The 21,371-nt window shown below is 36.2% G+C and overlaps 1 protein-coding gene across 1 annotated transcript in view; it reads right to left on the reverse strand.

The window, feature by feature from the left end:
- Positions 1 to 21,371, reverse strand: part of TRDN (triadin) — a 235,657-nt gene that overhangs the window by 119,423 nt on the left and 94,863 nt on the right. Inside the window, exons 11-13 of the mRNA XM_027793516.2 lie at positions 16,154 to 16,225; positions 4,900 to 4,962; positions 3,987 to 4,049 (exon numbers count right to left, since the gene is read on the reverse strand). Of these exons, the coding sequence (XP_027649317.2) occupies positions 3,987 to 4,049; positions 4,900 to 4,962; positions 16,154 to 16,225 (198 nt within the window). The remainder of the gene's footprint in view (positions 1 to 3,986; positions 4,050 to 4,899; positions 4,963 to 16,153; positions 16,226 to 21,371) is intronic.

Raw genomic sequence — 21,371 nt, forward strand, 5'->3', positions numbered from 1 at the left:
GTTTAGTGGGACTTGGCAGTATCAGGTTTGTGGTTGGACTTGACGATCTCGGTCTTTTCCAACCTAGATGATTCTATGATTCATGCATCCACAACACTGGGTGTGCAATCACTGCAAACCTAGCTTCCTGATTTAGGTAGGAACTGCAAGGTAAGGACTTGGATGCTCTGCTGGGAGCATGCATGTACCAACACAACAAAATACCAGTCGGATATTGCTCCCTGATCTGGGGTGAGTAGATCTGCACACCAAGACCTTGACTCATTTTACCTCTGCTAAGCAGAACTACTCAGGGAGGTACCTGGATTTGACACCCTTAAAACATTTGTCACTGAGGGTCAGAGCCTAGGCATCCTTGAACACTTGTTCAGTTGATGAGACCTTATGTTTTTAAGCAATTTGCATTGGTTGCTGCCCCTGTTTTTTCATTAGGGAAATAATGAAAATGTATAAAAGTTTGGGATCTTTAATCCAGCCATCATTAGTTTGGCATTCAGAAGATATATGTTATAAGCCCCATGGACAACTGGCCTGGGTGACATGTCTATACCTGAATTTCCCTGTGTGGAAATTGAAGGGAAAGGCATTGACTTTCCTTCTAAAGTGGTTCTAAGATTTACTACCAAAAAATGCTTCACAAGACCTAGGTATTTTTATTACTGTTATTATTTGAAATTATGCAGCAATAACAGGAAGGCAAGATCATCAATGACAGCTGAGCAGAGCTTTAGTTAGGAAATGGTGTGATGATCCAGGCTGACATTTTCATTGCTTTAAGCTCATTTATTACCTATGTTATTTGTTGTGAGAACCAAAACAAAGTGGGAAAGGAGTTTGCAGCAATCAAACCTAAGGAAAAAGCCTGCATGTGAATACCATGAATTTTTAGGAAAGCTGATAGGAGGAGACAAGCTCCAGACTGTTGAGACTCCGAGAAAGAGACCATCAGGAAACACTCTGCAAGCAAACTACGAGTACCTGAAAACACCAGTCTCTGCATATTCCCTTTCATGTAGGGCTGAGCACCAAAGATTTAACAGAGAGGGTCCCCTTTCTCAGTCAGATTGCAGGCTGGAGCCCTCCAAGCTGACGCATCCCAACCACCATGAGAATTCACAGGGATTTGGAGATGCAGCTCCTTTGTTAGCCAGAGTAGCGCTGGATAGATTTTTGTAAATTGTTTTGAAGTATGACTGTGCCAGACCCTTGTGTCTGACAATTATGTTTGTTTAAGCAAGACCTCTGAGTTTGTAACAATGGAATTATCTATTTTTCAGGACAATTAACACAATGTTTTTGTATGAGCTGAAGGTCAGAGGATTAATGTGGTTTTATCTACAATGCATTTTTAAAAGCTAATTAAGAATCATTTAGTTCACTCTGTACTAAAGACTGAGAACATTTCACATTAGGTGACTCTTGCTCCTCTGCAGCAGCGGACACACACACACACACACACACACACACAGGAAGAGAGACCGGAGAAAGAGTGAGCTGGCATGCAAATAAACGAATACATCACAGGGCTGCAGTTAATGCAGGACAATAAAAATCTCCATTCTGGTAACATTAGAGATAAAATTGTCTCCTGGACAAAAGAGCTAATATAAAATATTAATCAGCAAAAATATTCAGTATTTGTAATCACAAGCATTCCTTGTTAGAGGAAGAGAGATGGAGAGGAATAGAAGGAAGTGCTGCTCTCAGATTGTTTTAGAGATGTTTTTATCACCTTGCACTCCTGGAGCATCTCCTCCTCCCTCCCTTTCTCTTGTGCCTGACAGCTTGTACACACCACTGTTCCTCTGTGGGGACAGGCTGATTAACGGGCCTCCTGTCAGAGGTGAGTCTTCTGGAAGGAGGTACGTGAGGGTGAGGAGCAGAGGTGTGGATCAGAAGGAGCTGCCTGCTGACACAGGGATGGGTGCAGGTGGTGGGGAGGAGGCAACATGCCCCACATGCACCTTGGCTTCAGGGACTGCAAAGGTTGGGGGAAGCAAAATGAGACACAAAATCAGAGGCATCCAGTGGTAATGAGAGGATTTGAAAAGCAGGGTGAGGAGTTTATTTTTAATGGAGTGGCCTCTGCCAAGCCTTTTGATGGGAAAAGGTAAGAAAATTGGAAGCTGTTCTTACACTCTTGCTTTCGGATGCTTATCTGTACTGCTGATTCAAGCACTCTAAGCTTCATTTGCTGTGTCTGCCCAGCGCATGTAAATACTATCAGACATTGAGGTGCCTCATTTCAAAACTAGGCTATGCACTACTATTCTGTTGATCAAATGTGGCAATTATTTCAGGCTTAAAACCTTTTAGGGATAACAATAGGTGCTGCCAATCAAAGCTAGAAAGTACACATGCATTCAAAGAGCAAGCTGAATGAGGAATAACAGCAACATGTGTAGCTAGAATATATTATGGATTACCATCCTCTTACACAAAGGCTAGTAAACTCTTCAAAATGCAGCAACCTACGGAGCTAATAAAAAGGACAGAAATGTGTGGATGTCTCGGTTTGTCTAATTTGTGTCTTTCTAGCATTGGTAAGATGACTCACTGGATTTAGCAACAGCTTGTAAAGATGAACATATTAATAACTTTATGCTGCAGCTCTGCCATAAAGTGTAATCTTTTACAATTCTGTATTCTCAAGTGAAATACACGCTTAGAACTGAATAAAATTAGAAAAGATATTTGGATTGTCAGTTTATTTTCTTTTTAAGTCTGTGTTTATACATTTAAATATGCAACATAACTTGGAAAAGAATATTCTCTTTCATCCCCATCGCTTTCCCAATATGCCACTCCCCACTACAAAAGACTGGAGCGTATTTAAATACAGGGCTATCAGATAGTACTGCAAGGTATTCCGTGTCATTCTGTATATTTTTATATCGTAGCAAACATAAACGTTTTGCTTCCCATCCATAAACACTTGAATATGAAAGCTTATGACCATGTATGACTCAACGGAAAAGAAGCCAGTTGCATATTGAAATTTGCACATGTAACCCACAATGTTAGTAAACAACGGGATATATATCCTTTCAGCTTTTGATAAAATTCCACGGAGTTGAATAATTGGTTAAGAGAGCACAAGGATTACCTTGAGGACATAGTAACTACGGCCCTGAATCTTTCAATCCTGTTTTAAACCTTTCTCCATGGTTTTGGGCAGTACTCTTGTCTACAGAAAGGTTCATCTGACTACTTGATGGCTTGTGGAAGGTTATATAGAAGTGACTGATGAAGCAGTAAGTAAACCAGTGTTTCTAGATATTAAGATGAAGACCAAACCACTAGACTGATAATTTTGTTTCTCCTCAATTTTAATGAGACTTGATTTTAATTGGACAGTTTCACAAACTGTCACTGACTGGTGATATGTTTGCACTTGTGCATTAAACATATTTTAAAAAATTATTTTTTGGGCGTGGTTAAAGCCTCAGAAATAGAAATATATTCTATTTTCTATCATATTAGGTGGTTTGATGTGTTGATGTTTTCTATTTATTACTTAAACTGAACAGAATTTGTGAAATAATGCAAAAATCTATGCACTCCATTCAGTCTTCTATGCCATGCATCCTTTTAAACTACTTAGGCTCTTGATTGATTTAGTGTATAAGGGAAAACAGTGTTTCTAATGTTTTTGTAAAAATCCCTAACTCACAGAACTGAAAATCACTTGTATTACATATACATATGTATACGTGTATACATAATATGTTAAAGTACTACATATAAAAAATATAATGGAAACATTACACATATACATATACTCACACATACTCTGTGATACATACATACATACATACATACATACATACATACATACATACATACATATATATATATGTCCAACTTGGATTCTTAAATGATGAGGAATTACATACAACCCATATCTCAAATGCTTACAGCCTGAAAGTGCTTATACTAAACAGTCGTGTATCTACTGCAGAGAAAGACAGACTTCAATTTCTTACCTGCTTTTTTAATTTCAGGGACAGCTGTCTTCTCATGAGCTTTCTCTCTTTTTCCTTCTTTTTCTAAGATTTAATTAAAGAAAGTAATTTTGATATGCTAGAACTCTGAATCATAGACTCAAATATACAGTCAGCCAGTCCTGGTGGGCACATGCTGAAAAAAATGTGACTTATTTGGGAATTTAGTTCAGATTATTCCCTTATAGCACTTGCACCCAACTAGCCACAGAGCAATCAGCTGAAAATGAAAATTAATCAGTATGCATCAACTATGGATGATTTGGACTTTTAATAATTCATCAAAGGCTAGGCAAGAACCATCAGTGCATGAATGTGGTACCTTTTAGCTTAAGCTCCAGTAGCACTGAGATCATTAAAAACTAATGAATGACATAAATATTTTCCTATAAAAGCAAGACCTTAGTGGATTTTAGATGCTTCCTGGGAATGAATGATCCGAAATGTTATTCATATGGATATCAAGGCAGTTTGGTCACTGCAAGTTTTGGTTGTACTTTTATAAAATAAATAATCTACCCACCTTCAGGAAGTGATGTACCATGAACCCAGCGATACTTCCCATGAGTATTGGTGTATGTAAGTTGTTTAATAAGCTCATAGATGGCCACCAAACAGGACTTTTTATTTTTTGGAAAATAAGTATAGAAAATAGATGGCCACCAAACAGGAATTTTTATTTGTTGGAAAATAAGTATAGAAAATATGAGACATTGAACACATCAGATAACAGATACTGAAGAAGCGGTAACATGCAAAGAGTGACTAAGCAACTAAGAGAAGGACAATACAGAGCCAGAAACATAGGGTTAACATAAGAAAAAACAATGGGATTTGAGCCAGAAGTGAAAGTAAAAGATGAATGAGGCCAATAACAAATATTCCCAAACCATACCTTTCCTCCTAGTTTCAGTCGTAGCCCTCTTTACATCAGCCTTTTTCTTTTCCTCTTTTATTTCTAAGAAAAGAAATAGAAGTTCAGCTGACTGTTACTACAGATTATATACATATATACACACACAGAGACATGTATGTATCTATATATATTTGGGATGGGAATCCTTGACTAACTGCAATAGGTTCTAGATTTGATAAGCTGATCACCTATTTAGAGTTTATCAGCAGGTCAGAAATACAGCTTAATACTCAGAGAGTGAATGTGGTGCTAAGGACAGAACTGGAACCAGTATGTACACCAGATAATTGCTTAAGCAGGTACTAATTCAAGAAAGTATGCCCATTAACCTGGTGTGACTAAGAGTTTATTATGGTGATTCAGTAGCCATGCACCTTTTCTGTTGCTTTTGTAAAACCTGACTGAATGGCAGCAAAACTTGCAAGTGGCACTTGGGAATAAGTGCAGAAAGCCATGAAAAGCCTGCATATATAATATATCTTTATAACAATTTTTATGAATTGAACCTTTGAAACTGTCATTACAGGACTTCTGTTATTCATGGAGAATTACATTTAAAGCATCATCTACAAAAGAACATGAGTTGTTCTTCTAAAAGCATCTACCCCTATTTTGTTAATTAATTGGACAACAGTAGAAATAAGGATAACGTTTTTGCTTTTTTTACAAAAAGCTACAACAATTTAATTACTTATTGCATGAATGTTATTAATTAGAAAATTGAGTGTTCAGTAGAGGAAATGAGGAAGCTATAATTCTTATTTTTCCTTTGGGAAATGAATCCTCATTTTGATGGGGAAGAAGACAAGAGTGCAAGAATAGCTAATCTAAATGTTTTTTTTTTGACTGGCTATCCACAAAAAGCCAAATGTGTTACCTTCAGTTTGTGCTGCATGGCTTGGGTGCTGATGTAGTTAGTGAAATTATGGTTTTCTTTTTGTGATGTTTTACTGTTATGAATGTGGATAAGAAATCAAGTTTTATTACTGTACAAAACAACATAAACACAGGACCATAAGCCTTTAAGTGATAGTCTTTTCTTTACTTGAAGATAGTTAAGGTTTAAGAATATTTACTGAAGCCAGCAGATCCAAGAAACAAATATGCTATTATCCCTTGCATAAATTAACATGAAGATAAAGGAAAAATGAAGAAACTTAGTTTTTAGTTCTCTAGCTACCACAGTAGACTTTTCTTCTGCATGAAAACATCTATACAAACAGGGACTGAAAAAGAATATTTGAAATACTGCACAACATTCTTCCTAAACCAAAACAAAACATGTGTATGTTTGATAGAAAAAATGCTATTTTCATAGAGTACATGGATTCTGCAGTTTGTCCATGGTGGTTTCATAAATAAATTTATTTTGCCTATCATGGGGGCAATATATTTACCAATATTCAGGGTCTTGCCAAACCATGCTTCTGATATTCTGACAACAGTGTTTAACATTAAGCATCATCTTGATATGTTCCATTTCTTTCTTGTTTTAAACAGATTTGTTCAATGCATTTCCCTTGTAATTCTCTTGACAAAATGAAGCAGAAAATCCTTGCATGTGTTTCACAGAATGTTTCTCCTAGTGTTTTGTGTGCTTAATTCTCCCTGCTGAAACCCAGTGCATACTGGACTTCAAGCCACAAATTCCTTTCTGTTGTGAGGGTGCTTCATGATACTCAGGTTTCTTAAGCATCAGTGGCGCTCATCTTCCACAAGCTTGTTTGGATCTTCAGTTTCTTGATATTTTAATATTCTTGTTATTGTCTATCTCTAGGGTTCCCAGGGGTCTCTCTCTCTTTCTCTCTGACTTGACATGCTGTTCCAGAGGCTGATGCTGGGACTGTGGCTGCCTCCTTGAAATGGAAGACTCCTCAACCTCAGATTACACAAAAGCTCTTCCACAGCTCCATTTTCTTATGCCACTTACGAGTTTTTCTAGAATGTGGTTTAAGTGTTTGCTTACTGTGCCTGATTTAACCAAAACTGTCAAACATACCAAGTCTGTCAGTTACTGTTGGGAAAAAGCTTCCTTCTAACTGTCTTCCTTCCACTAGCCTTTACTCCTAGGAACTAGAGACTGAAGTGCTGCTGGTATTTCTGTGATCTCCATTGTTTTTTCAAGTGCCTCAGTTTTGGTTAGTTAGTTAGTTCCAATTATATTAATTTTTTTTTTCTTCCTTATAATTCTGATGCTAGGTGATGCACAGGAATAACTTGTAAGCCTGAGGTCCTTACAACCAGCAAGAGTCTCTTTAATTTGGGACCATTTCTGCCTTTGAATTTGTAGCATTTTACATGCTTCTGGGGCCCAGCTGAGCCACATGAAATCTACTCCAAGTTTCATAGCAAGGCTCAGGACCTTATGTGTGTTGAGAGCCTTGAGCTGAGACACAGAGCTTTGAGAAGTAGAGCTTTGTATGGAGGATGTGTAGGAAGCAGCAGGAATTTTTACTGCAAATAACCTAAAGCACAAGGGCACTGCATTTCTGGGTGCAGAGTGTTTGTTGCTATGTCATTGCACCAATTAATTCCACTGACATGATTTTCTTTCATCAGGCTCTCAAGTTGCAATATTCAGGGTGGCCAGGGAGCCTAGAGACATCTATATGCCCTATGAATTTTCTAGATGATCACATAGTAGAGGTAGCAAAGGACTGTGGCCCCTATTTCCCATTAGCACTGCCCAGTGCAAGATATGCACTCTTGTCAGGTCAGAAAAACCGTCACAGGGTTTCCATTCATATCTCAGCTGCATCTAGCCCTATTGATGGCTCTTACAGCTACTACTGACAAAAGTTTATGTAAGTGAGAACGATGGGCTTTGTAAATGGATAGTATGGAAAAAGCTATTTTTGATTTAAGGAAGCAGTCCCAATTTCTTGAATTAATTTATTTCCCCTCAATTTGAGTAGTTCACATTTAGGTTGTTGCATATTAGGTGTATATTTAACAGCAGCAAAAACTGTCATTTCTGAAGCAGTAAATGCAGTGGGTTTTCTCCAGATATGTACACAGCTAAATTGAGAGGCAGAGCAAATAATTCAATAGGACCTGACACAGGTCTTTTGCACTGTAAAATATGAACACCATCTGTTAATTGAAAGTACTTATTTTTTTAGCTAGGAACAGTAACAGGACTACAAATGTCCATGGATCAGCTGCATAAAAAGGGATCATAATATGCATGAAGAGTGGGTTACACAAGGAAACACAAGGTGGTTTTGACGATTCAGGGTTTATTACAATATGGAATTCAAGTGCAATTGACTATTGAAAAATCTATTGTTATTGTTACTGTTTCTTGACCTCACCTTCAAAAGTCTGCAATGCCTTTACAAGAATGAAATAGGGATGTATGCAGATGACAGAGTACAAGGTGACAGAATCAATCAGCAAGACAAGCAATGGGCTTTGCATTTAGTCAATTTTTTTCTGTAGGCTCTATGCAGAAGTGGAGCTTTATGTAGTACAAGGAAGAATCCCGTGAGCAAAAGCGTGAATTAAAGCAGTATATTGAATGGGAAATTCAGATATTTTTTTTCCTGGAAGAAAAAGAAAGAAGCAGCATAGAATAGTTTTCTTGAGAAGTGACTGGAGCCAAGAGAACAGCCTTAAAGCAAACAAACATCTGGGATGGAATTATTTATTTCTGAATAAGAGGTGAGGGACTGAGGACACTGGTAGAAATCCAGGTACAATTCAACAGAGACCAAGAAAGAGGTGTTTCAATCTGAATTGCCTTTACCAGCTTTGACAATGCCTTTGCATTGTTCTCACGGGACATCAGCTAACTCTTGGACAACAGAGGGGAGATAGCAAAAACATGTTAACAATGCAGCACTTGAAAACAGGCCTGGTAAGACCAGTGCGCTGCTGTGCCAGCACTGAGTGGAATCTAAATTTAGGTACGCATGTGAGTTTCTGGGCATAGTGTCATGGGAATGCTGCTTGGGAACTGGAAGAAGGTGCTCTAAGAGTTTCTTCTCCGTACTGCTCCAGATGCTCCATGTGCTTATGGAAACATTGACTCTGGAAGGACTTGTCAGCTCATCCCATCCCTTCTGAGAAACTGAGGTAAGGAGGGCAGTGAGATACAGTCACCAGTACATTCTTGTGGAAAGATATGTGTATAACAAACACAAAGTAGTGGGACTGAATGCCTGAAGTTTGGAGATGTTTTGGTTCAGATAAGCTTTCTAAAGTTCAGATAGTTATATGAGGCTTATCTGCATTTATCTAAAACCCTGTTGTCAGTTAATCTCAGAAGGAAAGCTCTTGGAGAGACTTTGGATATTGTCTGGCTTTGTGAAACACTACAACAGCTTTTCTGCTTTTCTTGCCTACTGATTTTGGTCTTGGCAGAAATGAAGGGCAGCAGAAATATGGGTACACTTACTTACAAAAAACAGAACAGAACAAACATTAACTTTTCCTGAGAAACTATAAGGAAGACTGCATGCAATGGCTTCATTCCAAGTAAAATTTCATTCCATTTTTCTGCAAGTATGTCTGTACACCTTAAGCTGTCACTGGCATAATTTTAAAAGAGCATTCCAAAAACCCTCGAGTTGTATTTTAAAATTTGTATTTCCTTATTAATTTTGAAGAGATTATGGATGTTCCTCCTCTGTTTCAATTGCTGCCTGCAATCCTTTCCCTGCTGAATGCAATGGAAGTTTTGCTGTTGATTTCAATGGTACTTGGATATATTTTTAAATATTAAAATAACACATTATCTTTCAGGTTTTGGTGACTTTTCTTTCCTTTTTGCACTTTGCTTAGGTGAAGACTGACAATAACTGATCAGTTGCACTTTTGATTCTAAATAATTTCAAACACATTCACACAGTAAGGTTCTTTTAGAATTACAAACATTTTGTAGGAATTAAAATGAAAGACAAGGAAATATTTCTGCTTAGTTTAGGATGTCATGGCAATTTATACTTTTAAAATAAAATCTAAATTTAAAGAAAAAAATTGACCTCAGCTGTCTCTTTGAAAAAAATCCCTTTCTGGAGAAAGTGTGTCCTAGTTGGTCCAGTCATTTTCTCTATGAGAAATAATTTGGTCTTGTCTCAACCAACCTACTGAAAAGTCAAGAAAGATCATAGGAACCTAAATAGTATTAATCTAAAGTTCTTAGAATTGCTTCTTTTCACACACAGACACATATATGCGTGTGTGTGTGCGCACACACACACTCATGTGCTCTCTCTAACTTACCCATGAGTGCTTAGGCCAAAATTAAGTGCATTTTTTCAAAATTCTATTTAAACTGCACCATTTCTTTTCAGCAGAGTAATGTAACACACTTTGCTCTCATATTGAGCAAGTAAAAGTCTAATGGAGCACACAGATCATTGCAGATATAGTACATCCTGAAGTCCTAGGCAATCTCTCCAGCCTGATTTTGTTTTTTAAAAATGCTTCATGTTTTAAAACCCCATTCTGAAACACTATTTGGCAGCTTTGAAGATTGTTTATGGAGATAAATTTGATGTCTGCAGGAAGCATGTAACAGCAATATCATGCTTGAAATTCCTAGTGCTTTCATGTGACCCACATAAGTGTTCCTCATTTCTTCCTGTAGTGACTGTAGCTCCTTTTTCATGGCTCTGTTGAATTAACCACCAAAACTGTTTGTTAATAGCATATGACCATATGTTGCTCTTACTAAACAACACAGTGGGGAGCAAAGGTGTCCAAATACCAGTCTAATGAAGCCAGAGTATGCACGCCAAGGGAAAAAGAGGGCATGCTAACTTCCATGACAAGACCAGCAATAGAAATTCCTCTGGACAATGGTCAATGGCAAATATGATGCAAATTTCTTTATGATGAAGAATTAAATTTCCAGGGGAACACTGACTTCTCATGGTATAACCTTCCCTAACAAAGGCCAAACAAACACAGCTAAGGCAGCAGGGTTAGCCTTCTCCCTCCTTGTGACTGACATTCTACTAGGCAACATGAATCAACAGCAGCATCAGTTGTGTTACTAGTGCTGGGAAGGGTTTTGATGATGCTTTTTATGGGGCATGCTTTTGAGTAAGAATGTGTGAGGTTTAGGAAAATGAGATGACCAGGCCATGCAGGACCTCTTCTGCAAGAATTTCCCTTTTCTTTCCAAAGAAACATGGAATTTCTGCCTTTGGAAGCCCAGAGAATCATAATCCAAGTAAGTGTTTTCCGTTTGAAGATGCCACATATGCAAAAGATTATTTGTTTTCTATAACAGTTAACATTTTAAAAAATTGTAATAATCTTCAGAGTTGTTTGGTTTTGGTTTATTGGGTAGATTTTGATGAATATTTGTTTTTCAGTGCATAATCTAATATTGAAAATTGCATATTATTTTTATTAATAATGAAAAAACATAGTAATATGTCTAATAAAAATTATATATTTTTATACATAACTTTTCTACATTCTAGTAAGTTTATTTTCCCAATGCCTGTTTAATTTTTTCTGTCTTATGCTAGAATAAAAGTAGCACAGAAGAGCCTCATGTCATTAAGTAAAATGTCAAGGGCTTTCTGAAACAGTGAAGATTTAGGCTTTTTTCATCATAGATAAATCGTTAGAGTTTACTGCTGAAATTTCTAATCTAGATCATTAAATAACTCACTTTGAAACCTTGTGCATATTACTTCAAAGATTTTACCATCTTCAGTATAGAGTCATGGAGATGTAGGGCCCATATTTCTCAAAAAAACTTTTTTTATATATATATATACAGTACCCTATTAAAGCTACCTAAACTGTTTCGTTTAATAAACTAGATTAAAACCTAGCCCGTTTTATTATAATATTTCTAACAGAAATAATTTCTCTTTTCATTCTTCCTTGGATTAAAATTTATCAGAAAATGGATCTTCATCTCCAAATCATGTCAGTATTATTAAAAATGTTCTAAATTTGGAGAAAAAAATCAAACTTCTGTATTTTTGAAAGGTTTTTGTTTTGTCTTGATTCACTGTCTTCCACTAGAAGGATTTTTTTAAAGGGTAATTGAGTTTATAGTACAAAAGAAAAAAAAATGTTTTTGTAGAAAAATCTGTGTACAAAAGAGAAAACCATTGATAGACTGTACAGAAACAGATTGATTTGTACAAGATTTATATACTTCTGCACATCAAGGGAGCTTTGTCAAAATTTATATTGGATTTAGTAATTTAGATACTCTTGGTTAAATCTCCTGATGTTATATTAATTGAGGTATAGACGAAATTCTTCTTAAGATACTCGGATAGAGTACATTCTATATAGCAACAAAGGTAAATGCAGATTTCTATTTCGATGCCAATTTAGCCTCCACAGGAATTTTGGAGAAAGGTAAATATATTTCACAGCAATTCACTACTGCATTCTGCAAAACCTGTATTAGAGGATTCAAACATGGACTAGAGGAAATAGTTTTTTTCCCTCAGAGATCCTCCAAAGACATCACAGAGATTTTAAATTTTTCTTTTTTACCTCATTTCATATCACAAATACTAGCAGATGGCAAAGAACAGCCAGTGTACTTCAGTCAAAGGGGAGGGATATTTCAGACCACATCATGATACATTAACAGAGGTCATGTTGATGACTCTTCCATGATAAATGCTCTCCCACTCAGAGATATACACAGATTTCTAGGACAATATAACCTGGAAAATCATACTCAGATGCAATGCTGTTCAAACCTTTTTGTGATACAATGCTGTTCAAAGTGGTACAAAGCATAGTGTCTGTTTGAGACCATATATAAGATGCATTTAGATGCCTTCCACCGAGAGAAGGATTTTGATACAGGCTTCTCACAAAGGTTCTGTGAACTTGTGAGAACGCAAAGACATACCATTCTGGAACAATTAATATGAAGCCTTACTAATAACTAACTAAGCCTCTGAGCTTAGTTTTGGCATTTCTTGTCTAACTGCAGCATCTTCCTGAGAGATTACCCTGCAATGTCAGAGATCATAACATGGGAGGACTATCAGAAAGGGGCATCCTTCTCAAGCGAATGAGGAGATGGAGGAAGCTAAAAGCTATGTGAGCTGAGGAAAAAGTTAAGACCTGAAAGAGACCTTCACAGAGAATCGATGTACACTGCAGAGAAGTTTTAGGATGTCAGTGGATAAGAAAATACAAGCAAGCTAGAGTTAAAAGAGGTGGAGAAGACTATAGTCAAGGAAGAAGCATATTAAAGTCAAAGTTTAGATAGTCATGGAGAACAGATCTGTTCCTGTTACAGCCAGCACCAGCATTCTCCCTAGATGGCAGCATCAGTGTCAGCCAAGCTGAGAGCGCTGCTTCCAAGTCCTTGTGAAAGCTCCAGAAAAAGGTAAGATAAGAATTTTAAACGAGTTGTTTTACTTCATAGTTTGCCAAACAAGGTTTCCAAGCTTGAAACACAAGTAGAAGTTATGCATTAATGTATTTCTCTTCACAAATTCCCTTTCCCTCTTTATCTTGTTTACTGTAACAGGATCTTTTGTTTTGTTTTGTTATTCTCTTCTGTTGGTGACATGAAACTTCAAACTCTTCATTGAGTGTAAGAAGTCAAGACAGCAGTGCTTTTTGAAAAGAGCCAAACCCCCTCGAAACAAGAAAGCAGTGATTTGTTCTTTTCCTTTATGACCAGATGAGTACAAAGCATTTTGCTTTCTGACCAGGAAAATCTGAAAAAGTCCAATCCACATACACATACTTCGATGCAATTTGTTGCATATTGCTAGAAGGTAGTGTACAAATTGGGATTGTCTTACATATTGACACCTTTTTCAAAAGATTTACTGTGGAGGTAAAGGAAAGGAAAATGGCAATAAAAGAAGAGAAAGGTTGAGATCTAATGCATAATCAAAATATGCAGTTTTTCTAAGACCTCACAGATTCAGCAGAGCATAGTTTCTACTGGGCATTGGATACCATCCAGGATATTTTTTTTCTATTTGAAAGTATCAAAACATCTAAAAATGTTAGAGACATCAGCCATGTGCTGCCACTATTTTAACCTCATCAGAAATCAAGAATTGTCCAAGATTACCTAAGAAGGCAGTGACAAAACAAGGTAATAGTGAAAACATCTCAATTCAGAAAAAAAGTAAAATCTTTTCAGCCTTTACCATTTGTATGGTTTTGTATCTTGTCTCTGAACATAACTGGGCCTGAACTGAGTTGGAAAGCCTAGGGTCCAAATAGATTGGTTTCGTAAATTTTCTGTGTGACAACCATTTGGTTACTTCCTATGGTTTTACTTTTTTTCAAAGCTGGTTATTTCTGTCAAAGGCTGGGCCAGTCCTTTTATGTTATATAAAGTACATTTATCAATTAACAAATGTTTGTTCTTGTTCTCTATTCTGAGAACTTATTATACTATCTTCAATTATATTTATGATAAGAATATTTTGTTTCATTCTGTCCCCTTCACCTGATCAGTGATATTTAGTGATGTACTAGTTATAAAGGTATGTAAGTATTAAGAAGTCACAGACATGTCTCTTCACCTATTTCCGAGATTTAAATTTCTCTGCCTACTTCTCTTTTCCCCTTCTGATATTGTGCCAAATATTCCCATATATTACTTAATTATTTTCCCCAGGGCTGAAACAAATTTTCAGTGTTCCTAAAGGCACTGCGGCATGTTTTCTCATCTATGGAAACCACACAATAGTGCAATAGAACAGCTTTTTGCAGCAGTATTTTGCAAGTAATTCTTCCTTCTTCATTTCCTCCAAAACTCTTGCATAAACAGTACTGTATCCTAGTGACTAGCCATAAGCCTTAAAGGGAATTTGGTTGTATGATTCTGAGCAGATAATCTGCCCCCCATTTTTTCTGCCAAATGGGTGTCTAATTTACAGTCACAATTGCCTCAATTGCATGCATAAATGAGCTAATGAAACACACAAATGTGTAACTGGTCATAAATTGCCATTTCCATGTGCAATTGCAGTAATTGCATGCTCCTCATGATTTTGAAAATCAAGAACTTAATTTGATGCTAGGTCATGTTGTATAACAGTTATATTTAAAGATCAAGTTTATCACTCGGCAAATGCAGTAGTCTTTTTCTATTATGGTTAATTGGTGGATAACAGTGTTTAATATTGCAGGGGCTTCTCTTTGCTGATAAGCAGGCTTCAAACATTTCCTTCAAATAAGCAGGACTGCAAATCTATTTATATACCATATTGTGTCACAATAACCACAGTTTTATACTTCTTTAAACAGTGTGTTTATAAAGCAATATTCATTTGAGATAAAAAAAGATTTTGTGGAAAGAGATAATAAATCATATAACTATTTTTATCCAAATGTTCTGGTTCAAAATCATCACATTACAGAAATATCTAATTAATTTAACTCTTTGTTTTAGTCATAGATTCTGCCAAAATCTAACTCTTATTTTCTCTTTCCAGATGCAGGCAAATCTTGCATCTCTTGTTACCTATTCTGCTGCTTTTCTCTTCTTTTTTTCTCTCAGATTGCAATTGCTTTCTGGAGAACATAAGAACTATAAGAGAGATTAGCAAGTGCCATGGTGTGACTGAATGACTCCCAAATATTATATGAAAACTGCTATATAAATACATGAATAAATACTCATGTGTTTTGTAGTATTAAATTGTATGACGTAGAGATCAAGAATGTATATTGCAGTAGTATTTCTAAGTCATTGGGCATAGGCCATTTTAAAATTAAAATGCCTATTTCAACCATTTTACTGATATGATTAGATTGTAAACAATACAATTCAATTGCATGGGTCATTTTTTAATCTTCTTAAGATAAGTTCTAACTCTGTATTTTTATTTCAGTGGTTTTAACAATAGGCATAGGGTTGATAAATGCAGAGCCAGAAATATTGTTCGTTATTGCAGATAATACACAGAAACATTACTGAATAACAATATCTGAAAGAGTAATCCAAAGTATATTAAGAGGATAATGTTGATTATGTTTACAGTTAGATGGCAGCTTATGGTTGAACACCATCCAAAGCATTTTACAGATTAGGCCTCGATCCTGTAATCTATTTCACTCAGGAAATCTCCTGAGCCATCTGTGGCACTACTACAAGGAATATTAAGGTCTCGTCATGCAAATATGATTGTGCCATTCACATCCCAGGCCTAATCATTTGATCAGTTCTGTAATATAGATTATATTTATAAACAAAATCAGAACAGTGGCTCAAGTTAATGCGTAGAAGCCAGTAAAGGAGGAAAAACCTCAAACTTGCCTTCAATAGCTTCAGGCTTCTTTCTTGGACTGTGTTCTAGAAGAAGACGAGGTGGTACCATCTCCTTATGTCCTGCACATGAGTACACAGGTTAAGAAGCACAGAAAATGTATTTGCTAGCAGGCTGAGCAGATTCACTGGGAGGCTGAGCTCCCTTCAGAATTGTTCATGTTTAAAAGATTACACTGTGCATAAAAGCTATTTTCTTCCAGACACCATAAGAAAGAAATGTATTTCTCAAGAAAGAATTTATTTTTAAGAAGCATATTTTAAATCCATGTAGTCCAAGTGATTCAAGCATATACTGAAATGCTTACAGTTCTATTTTTCTTCATTAGACTAAAAAACTCTAAAGGGTAATACTTTGATAATAAGGTTACATATTCATGATGCCTCTTCTACAATAAAAGCTTATTTTCTTCTGTCAAACAAATAATCTTCCACTGTTCCCTCAAGTCCACTTATTATGAACTTCTTAAAACACCAGTAAAAATTATTATGTTTCTCATCCTTAAGGATTATTCTTAATTAGCCAATACCAACCAGGTCGTGTACTGTAAACACTGATGAGGTTCTGATTCCAGCTGCTGACTGAAACACCTCTACCCTCTCAGTGTTGAACTGTACTCATAGTATTGAACTGGGAATTTCTGTACTGTCTTAGCCTATGTGCAGATACCATGCTCTATCCAATATATTTTTCCCTTCATTTCCCCAAAGATTCACAAACAGATCTATTGTGCTCATATTATTTATGCTTCTTTACTGCTTTATAACACCTGTTTGCAGTCTCCTTATTTCCTTTTAATTTCTTTCTCTGGCATTTATGCTCAGTAGCTATCATGTCATTGTCACTTGGAAAGCACAGTTTATTGTGACCTGTGAAATAAAATTAAGTAGTTAAATATAATACTGATTCAGTCACATGCACCAGCATACATTCACTGCACCAATCTACATGCAATCAAGCTGTTAAATCTCAGCTCCAGCTCCACATCAGAAAATCAAAGCCATGCCTCATGCTTGGTGATAGACTCAGAAGAGAAATTAAGATCTTAATGAGCCTTGGAAACTGCAGTATCACACTTATCCCTCTCATCTTACAAAGGTATGTATACTCATGGGGAATGCATGAGAAAAACATCATCTTGAAGACAGCAGTGGGATTTGAGCACCATGGTCTTAATGTTATTGCATCTCATCAGCATATGTACAGTTGCAGGCAAATAATTTGCAAACATGTAGTTTAGTTCATCTGATAATTTATATAAAATATCACACACAGAGCTGCTCAGACTTGACTCACATGCCTGAACCACTGACAAAATGTTGACACATTGACAAAATCAATGCACTGAAGGCACTGTGCAACTAACGGTAGAAATCTTGTGTTTTACACATATTTCCTGTCTTGGCAATAATCACAACTGGATAATAACCAATCTCATGACAGAATGACTCCAGCCTTAAAATGAACAGTAGGCAAACTTCAGGAATCCAGATGTCTCACCGTGATTTTCCAAACACTTTATGTCTTAAAAAAAAATCACCTTTGGAATTGCAAACTGAGCTAAAGAGATGCTGGATAACATTTGTTGCCAACCAGAATAGAAATGTTACATCCATAACCTCTGTCAACATACAGAAACTTCGTTAATTGAATTCCTAGTTCAGAATGAAAACAAAAACAGTATAAAAAATAATGAAGAATGGGTAAATAATCTTATTCTTTCTGCCAGTTTTGATTAAAATCCTAGACTAGGGTTTAGTTCTTTTTTTTCCCTTTGTTTTTGCCTAAATTATCCCTGGATGGAAAAAGTGATAAATTTTATAACTTGGACTAATTGTTTTGTGTGAAAGATGATAAAGGGCAGTGGCTGAGAATGTTGAGTACATCAGTAATGAAGAAGGATAGTCAATAATTTGGACTGCAGAGTGGTATCTACTGTGTGGGGCAATGATCTAACACCTCTAGGTCAAAGCATAGGCTGGCCCCATTATCTTCCTGTTCTTTGCTGTAGCAGCAGTTTTCTAATGATTGCACCAGTGTTAGTATAATGCCAGTACAATCCCACTTATTGCTAATGACTTGTCAAGTTCTATTTTATAGTTTTACAAGTTTTAAGCAAATCATTTATTTAATGCAAATTGACCACATGATCCAATATGAGAGTGTTTTAAACACCAAAAGCTTAAGCTTCGTAGATCAAAAACTTTCCCTTAGGCCAGAATGTTTGTTCTAAGCAGGTTCCCATCCACTCTGATAAAAGGCTTCTTTAATGTTCCCATGTGTTATTAAATGTCTCTCTATTCACTTTGATGGGAATGCAAAGGACAGTAGCTGAATAAATATTTTATCCATTCTTTTGATGAAATATGTGAAAGGGGATATCCTAAGTCAAATTTCTTTTCTCTTCCTTTTTCTCTCCTCTGTAAGTTACAAAGCAGAAGTGGTTTTCTGCAGTACAGAGAACTCATAAATAGAAATGAGGAACTGGCCTCAGCAGATCAGACCATTAGGATTAATGGTGTCTACTATCTTGATTCCAGCAGTGGCCAGTTGGACACATATCCATGATGTAAATGAGAAGAAGGCAAGATGTTTTAAATGATCCCAGTGGACAATCAGTTTAGCCCACGAATCATGCGAAGTCATTATCCATATTGGCACTACTATTATTGGACATACAGTTTTCTTGCTGCTTTAAAAATGCAGCCACAGAAGAGCACTGAAATGTAGTGTCTGTGTATTTATTTGCTTTTCATTTCAAAAGTAGACTTTATTTTTCTACTATGAGATAAGCTGAAAAAGTTAATTTGACTTGATTTTGGGGTTCTTTTTTGTGGGTTTTTTTGTTTGTTTGGTTGTTTTTTTAATTAGGGTTTGCGTGTTCCAAAAGATGTAGTTGCAAACACGAAAATGTGTATACATTTCTATGCCTAATCTTTCCATGCAGTTGTGCTACAGAGACCTACTTCATATATGATACAGTAAACAGCTATCTGACAACACGTTACAGCTGATGGAAACTGAAATGATGAAATGTTTTGACTTTAAGCTCATGGGAATATGCTCATCAGGAGAGAATGTGTCATGTTAAGGCATGAGTACCTTCTCCACTGCCTGAAAGGAAAGAAATATGCTGCAAAGATGAGTAGAAGGTTTAAGACACTAGATGGTAACATGAATACTTCATTGAAAATAAGCTACAGTCCTCAAGCTCTGTGAAATTTCTGTCATCAGTGTTTATTAAATCACTTGAGATGTCATGAAGAAATTCATTCTGACTTGCTTTATGAATATTTTAGATTTTATATTACATGATAAGGAATACAAGACAATCTTTAATTACCTTACTTTTCTCAGTCTAGGAAGTCTCTTTCTACATGTGTCAAAAATGTCATGTCTAAGCATTGAGGATAAATTGATTTCTTGTGATAACAGCAAATCATGTGGGCTTTCTTTCTTCCCTGATGTGCCCAGTTCAATTTGTCTGCAATGACCCTAACTGACATAGATAAAGTCTCTAAATTTATCTTTCTAAATCAGTTAATGGGATAAAAGAAAATACTTCTGAAATTATTCTAAAATTATATTTATTATTACACGACTAAAGGCATTGTAGACAGCTGAATATTCCAGTTGGATATGGGGAGAAATAATGCCACCACAGAAAACAATGTGTGGAAACACCATTCCTGTGAGTGTGTACTTCCTCATATCCATATCCCAGTTAACAGTGGGAATCCTACAGTCCAACAGCACCAACATTTTTTTTACGGTGTCTCTCAAATAGCACAGCAAAATGTCTTCAGAAAAATCTCATTCTGCCCAGATGTGACATCTTTCCTTAATAACAGCGATTATTGAAATAAAGAAAGTGTGCTCTTCGTGGAGTCATTCGTTATGAAGCATAAAATCAAATAAAAACTTACATGAAGCTTGGAACAAGACATGGATCAACAGAAGGAGGTAAGGCTGCCAAATATGCTTTTAGAAGATTGAAATCTTAATGGAGTCCCACCATCTGTCCAGGCTTCCAGTTTTGACATGTAAGTTACTTGAAGTTAAAGATGAGCCTCTCCCTTATCAGTTGTTACTCTTCAGATATTAGACTGTTCCTGTTCTAAGCGTTTCTCTGCTTAGAATGTGTGCATGAAAAACTAAGAGCAAACTATTTTTCATGGACAATTGCTGAGCATCAAGAGGTGAAATTGTGTAACTATTTTGAACAATGTAAATGCTCATTTTTGGGAAAGGAATGAATTGAAATACAGGTGTCCCAAACAGCCAATCTTTCTAAGGAACACATCATAGCACAATGGTTTTAGGTAGGCTAGTAATAAACTAAATGGTGCCTGGGGATGTTACTGGGCTCTGGAATTCAGACATACATATCCTGCAACATTTTTTTGAATAGCCTCTGACAATTTTGACCTTGTACAAAGTAGTAATGTCTCAAAAAATTAATTGGCTTAGTTCAGGAGTTAGGCAGCCCATATTGACATTGAGGAACTATAACGGATGTGGTTCACTGTGACAAAAGGAATCACATTCAAAAATGGTTGAGTTGATCTTGATGTACTAATCCAAATGTAGCCCACACATCTTAAAAGTGATAACAAAAACGTGTTACATGGAAATAAATATTTTAAACAGGGTCTTACTGACCTATTTTGAAAACAATTTTTGGCAGTGGCCATTGGAATTAATGGATAATAAAATGAGTCTTTTAAGGATGTCTGTTCTAGTAGCCAACATGTATTTCCATTTTTAAATTACGTTCAGATTCTGGTTCCCTATTAAATGGATAAATGCTCAGCATACAGTGAAACTCTCATTTTGCATGAGGTTGATATTACCTAAGGAAAAACACTGCTATAGTATATGCAGTGATTCCCAGTAGCAATACAATCCTTTAAATTTTCATATTCTGTCACACTGGCTATCAACTAGTCACTATTACGATGCATAAGAAAAGAAGAAAAGGAGACATTACTTGGATAATGCCCAATCTATTTATATGTTCCACTTGGGCTTAAAATAGACTAAAAAATCACAAATAATACTGGTTTTCTATATAGTGCTTAACTTATGTATACAGCATGTTATTGAGAGATTCTCCTCCCTCAACGCACAGACAACAAAACAAACCAACAAATAACCCAGCCACCTTGGGAGGCCATCCATCTATCAAGCTAAAAACAAGTAGGTTAA

Source organism: Falco peregrinus, chromosome 7 (genome assembly GCF_023634155.1).
Source record: "Falco peregrinus isolate bFalPer1 chromosome 7, bFalPer1.pri, whole genome shotgun sequence".
Taxonomy (NCBI): domain Eukaryota; kingdom Metazoa; phylum Chordata; class Aves; order Falconiformes; family Falconidae; genus Falco; species Falco peregrinus.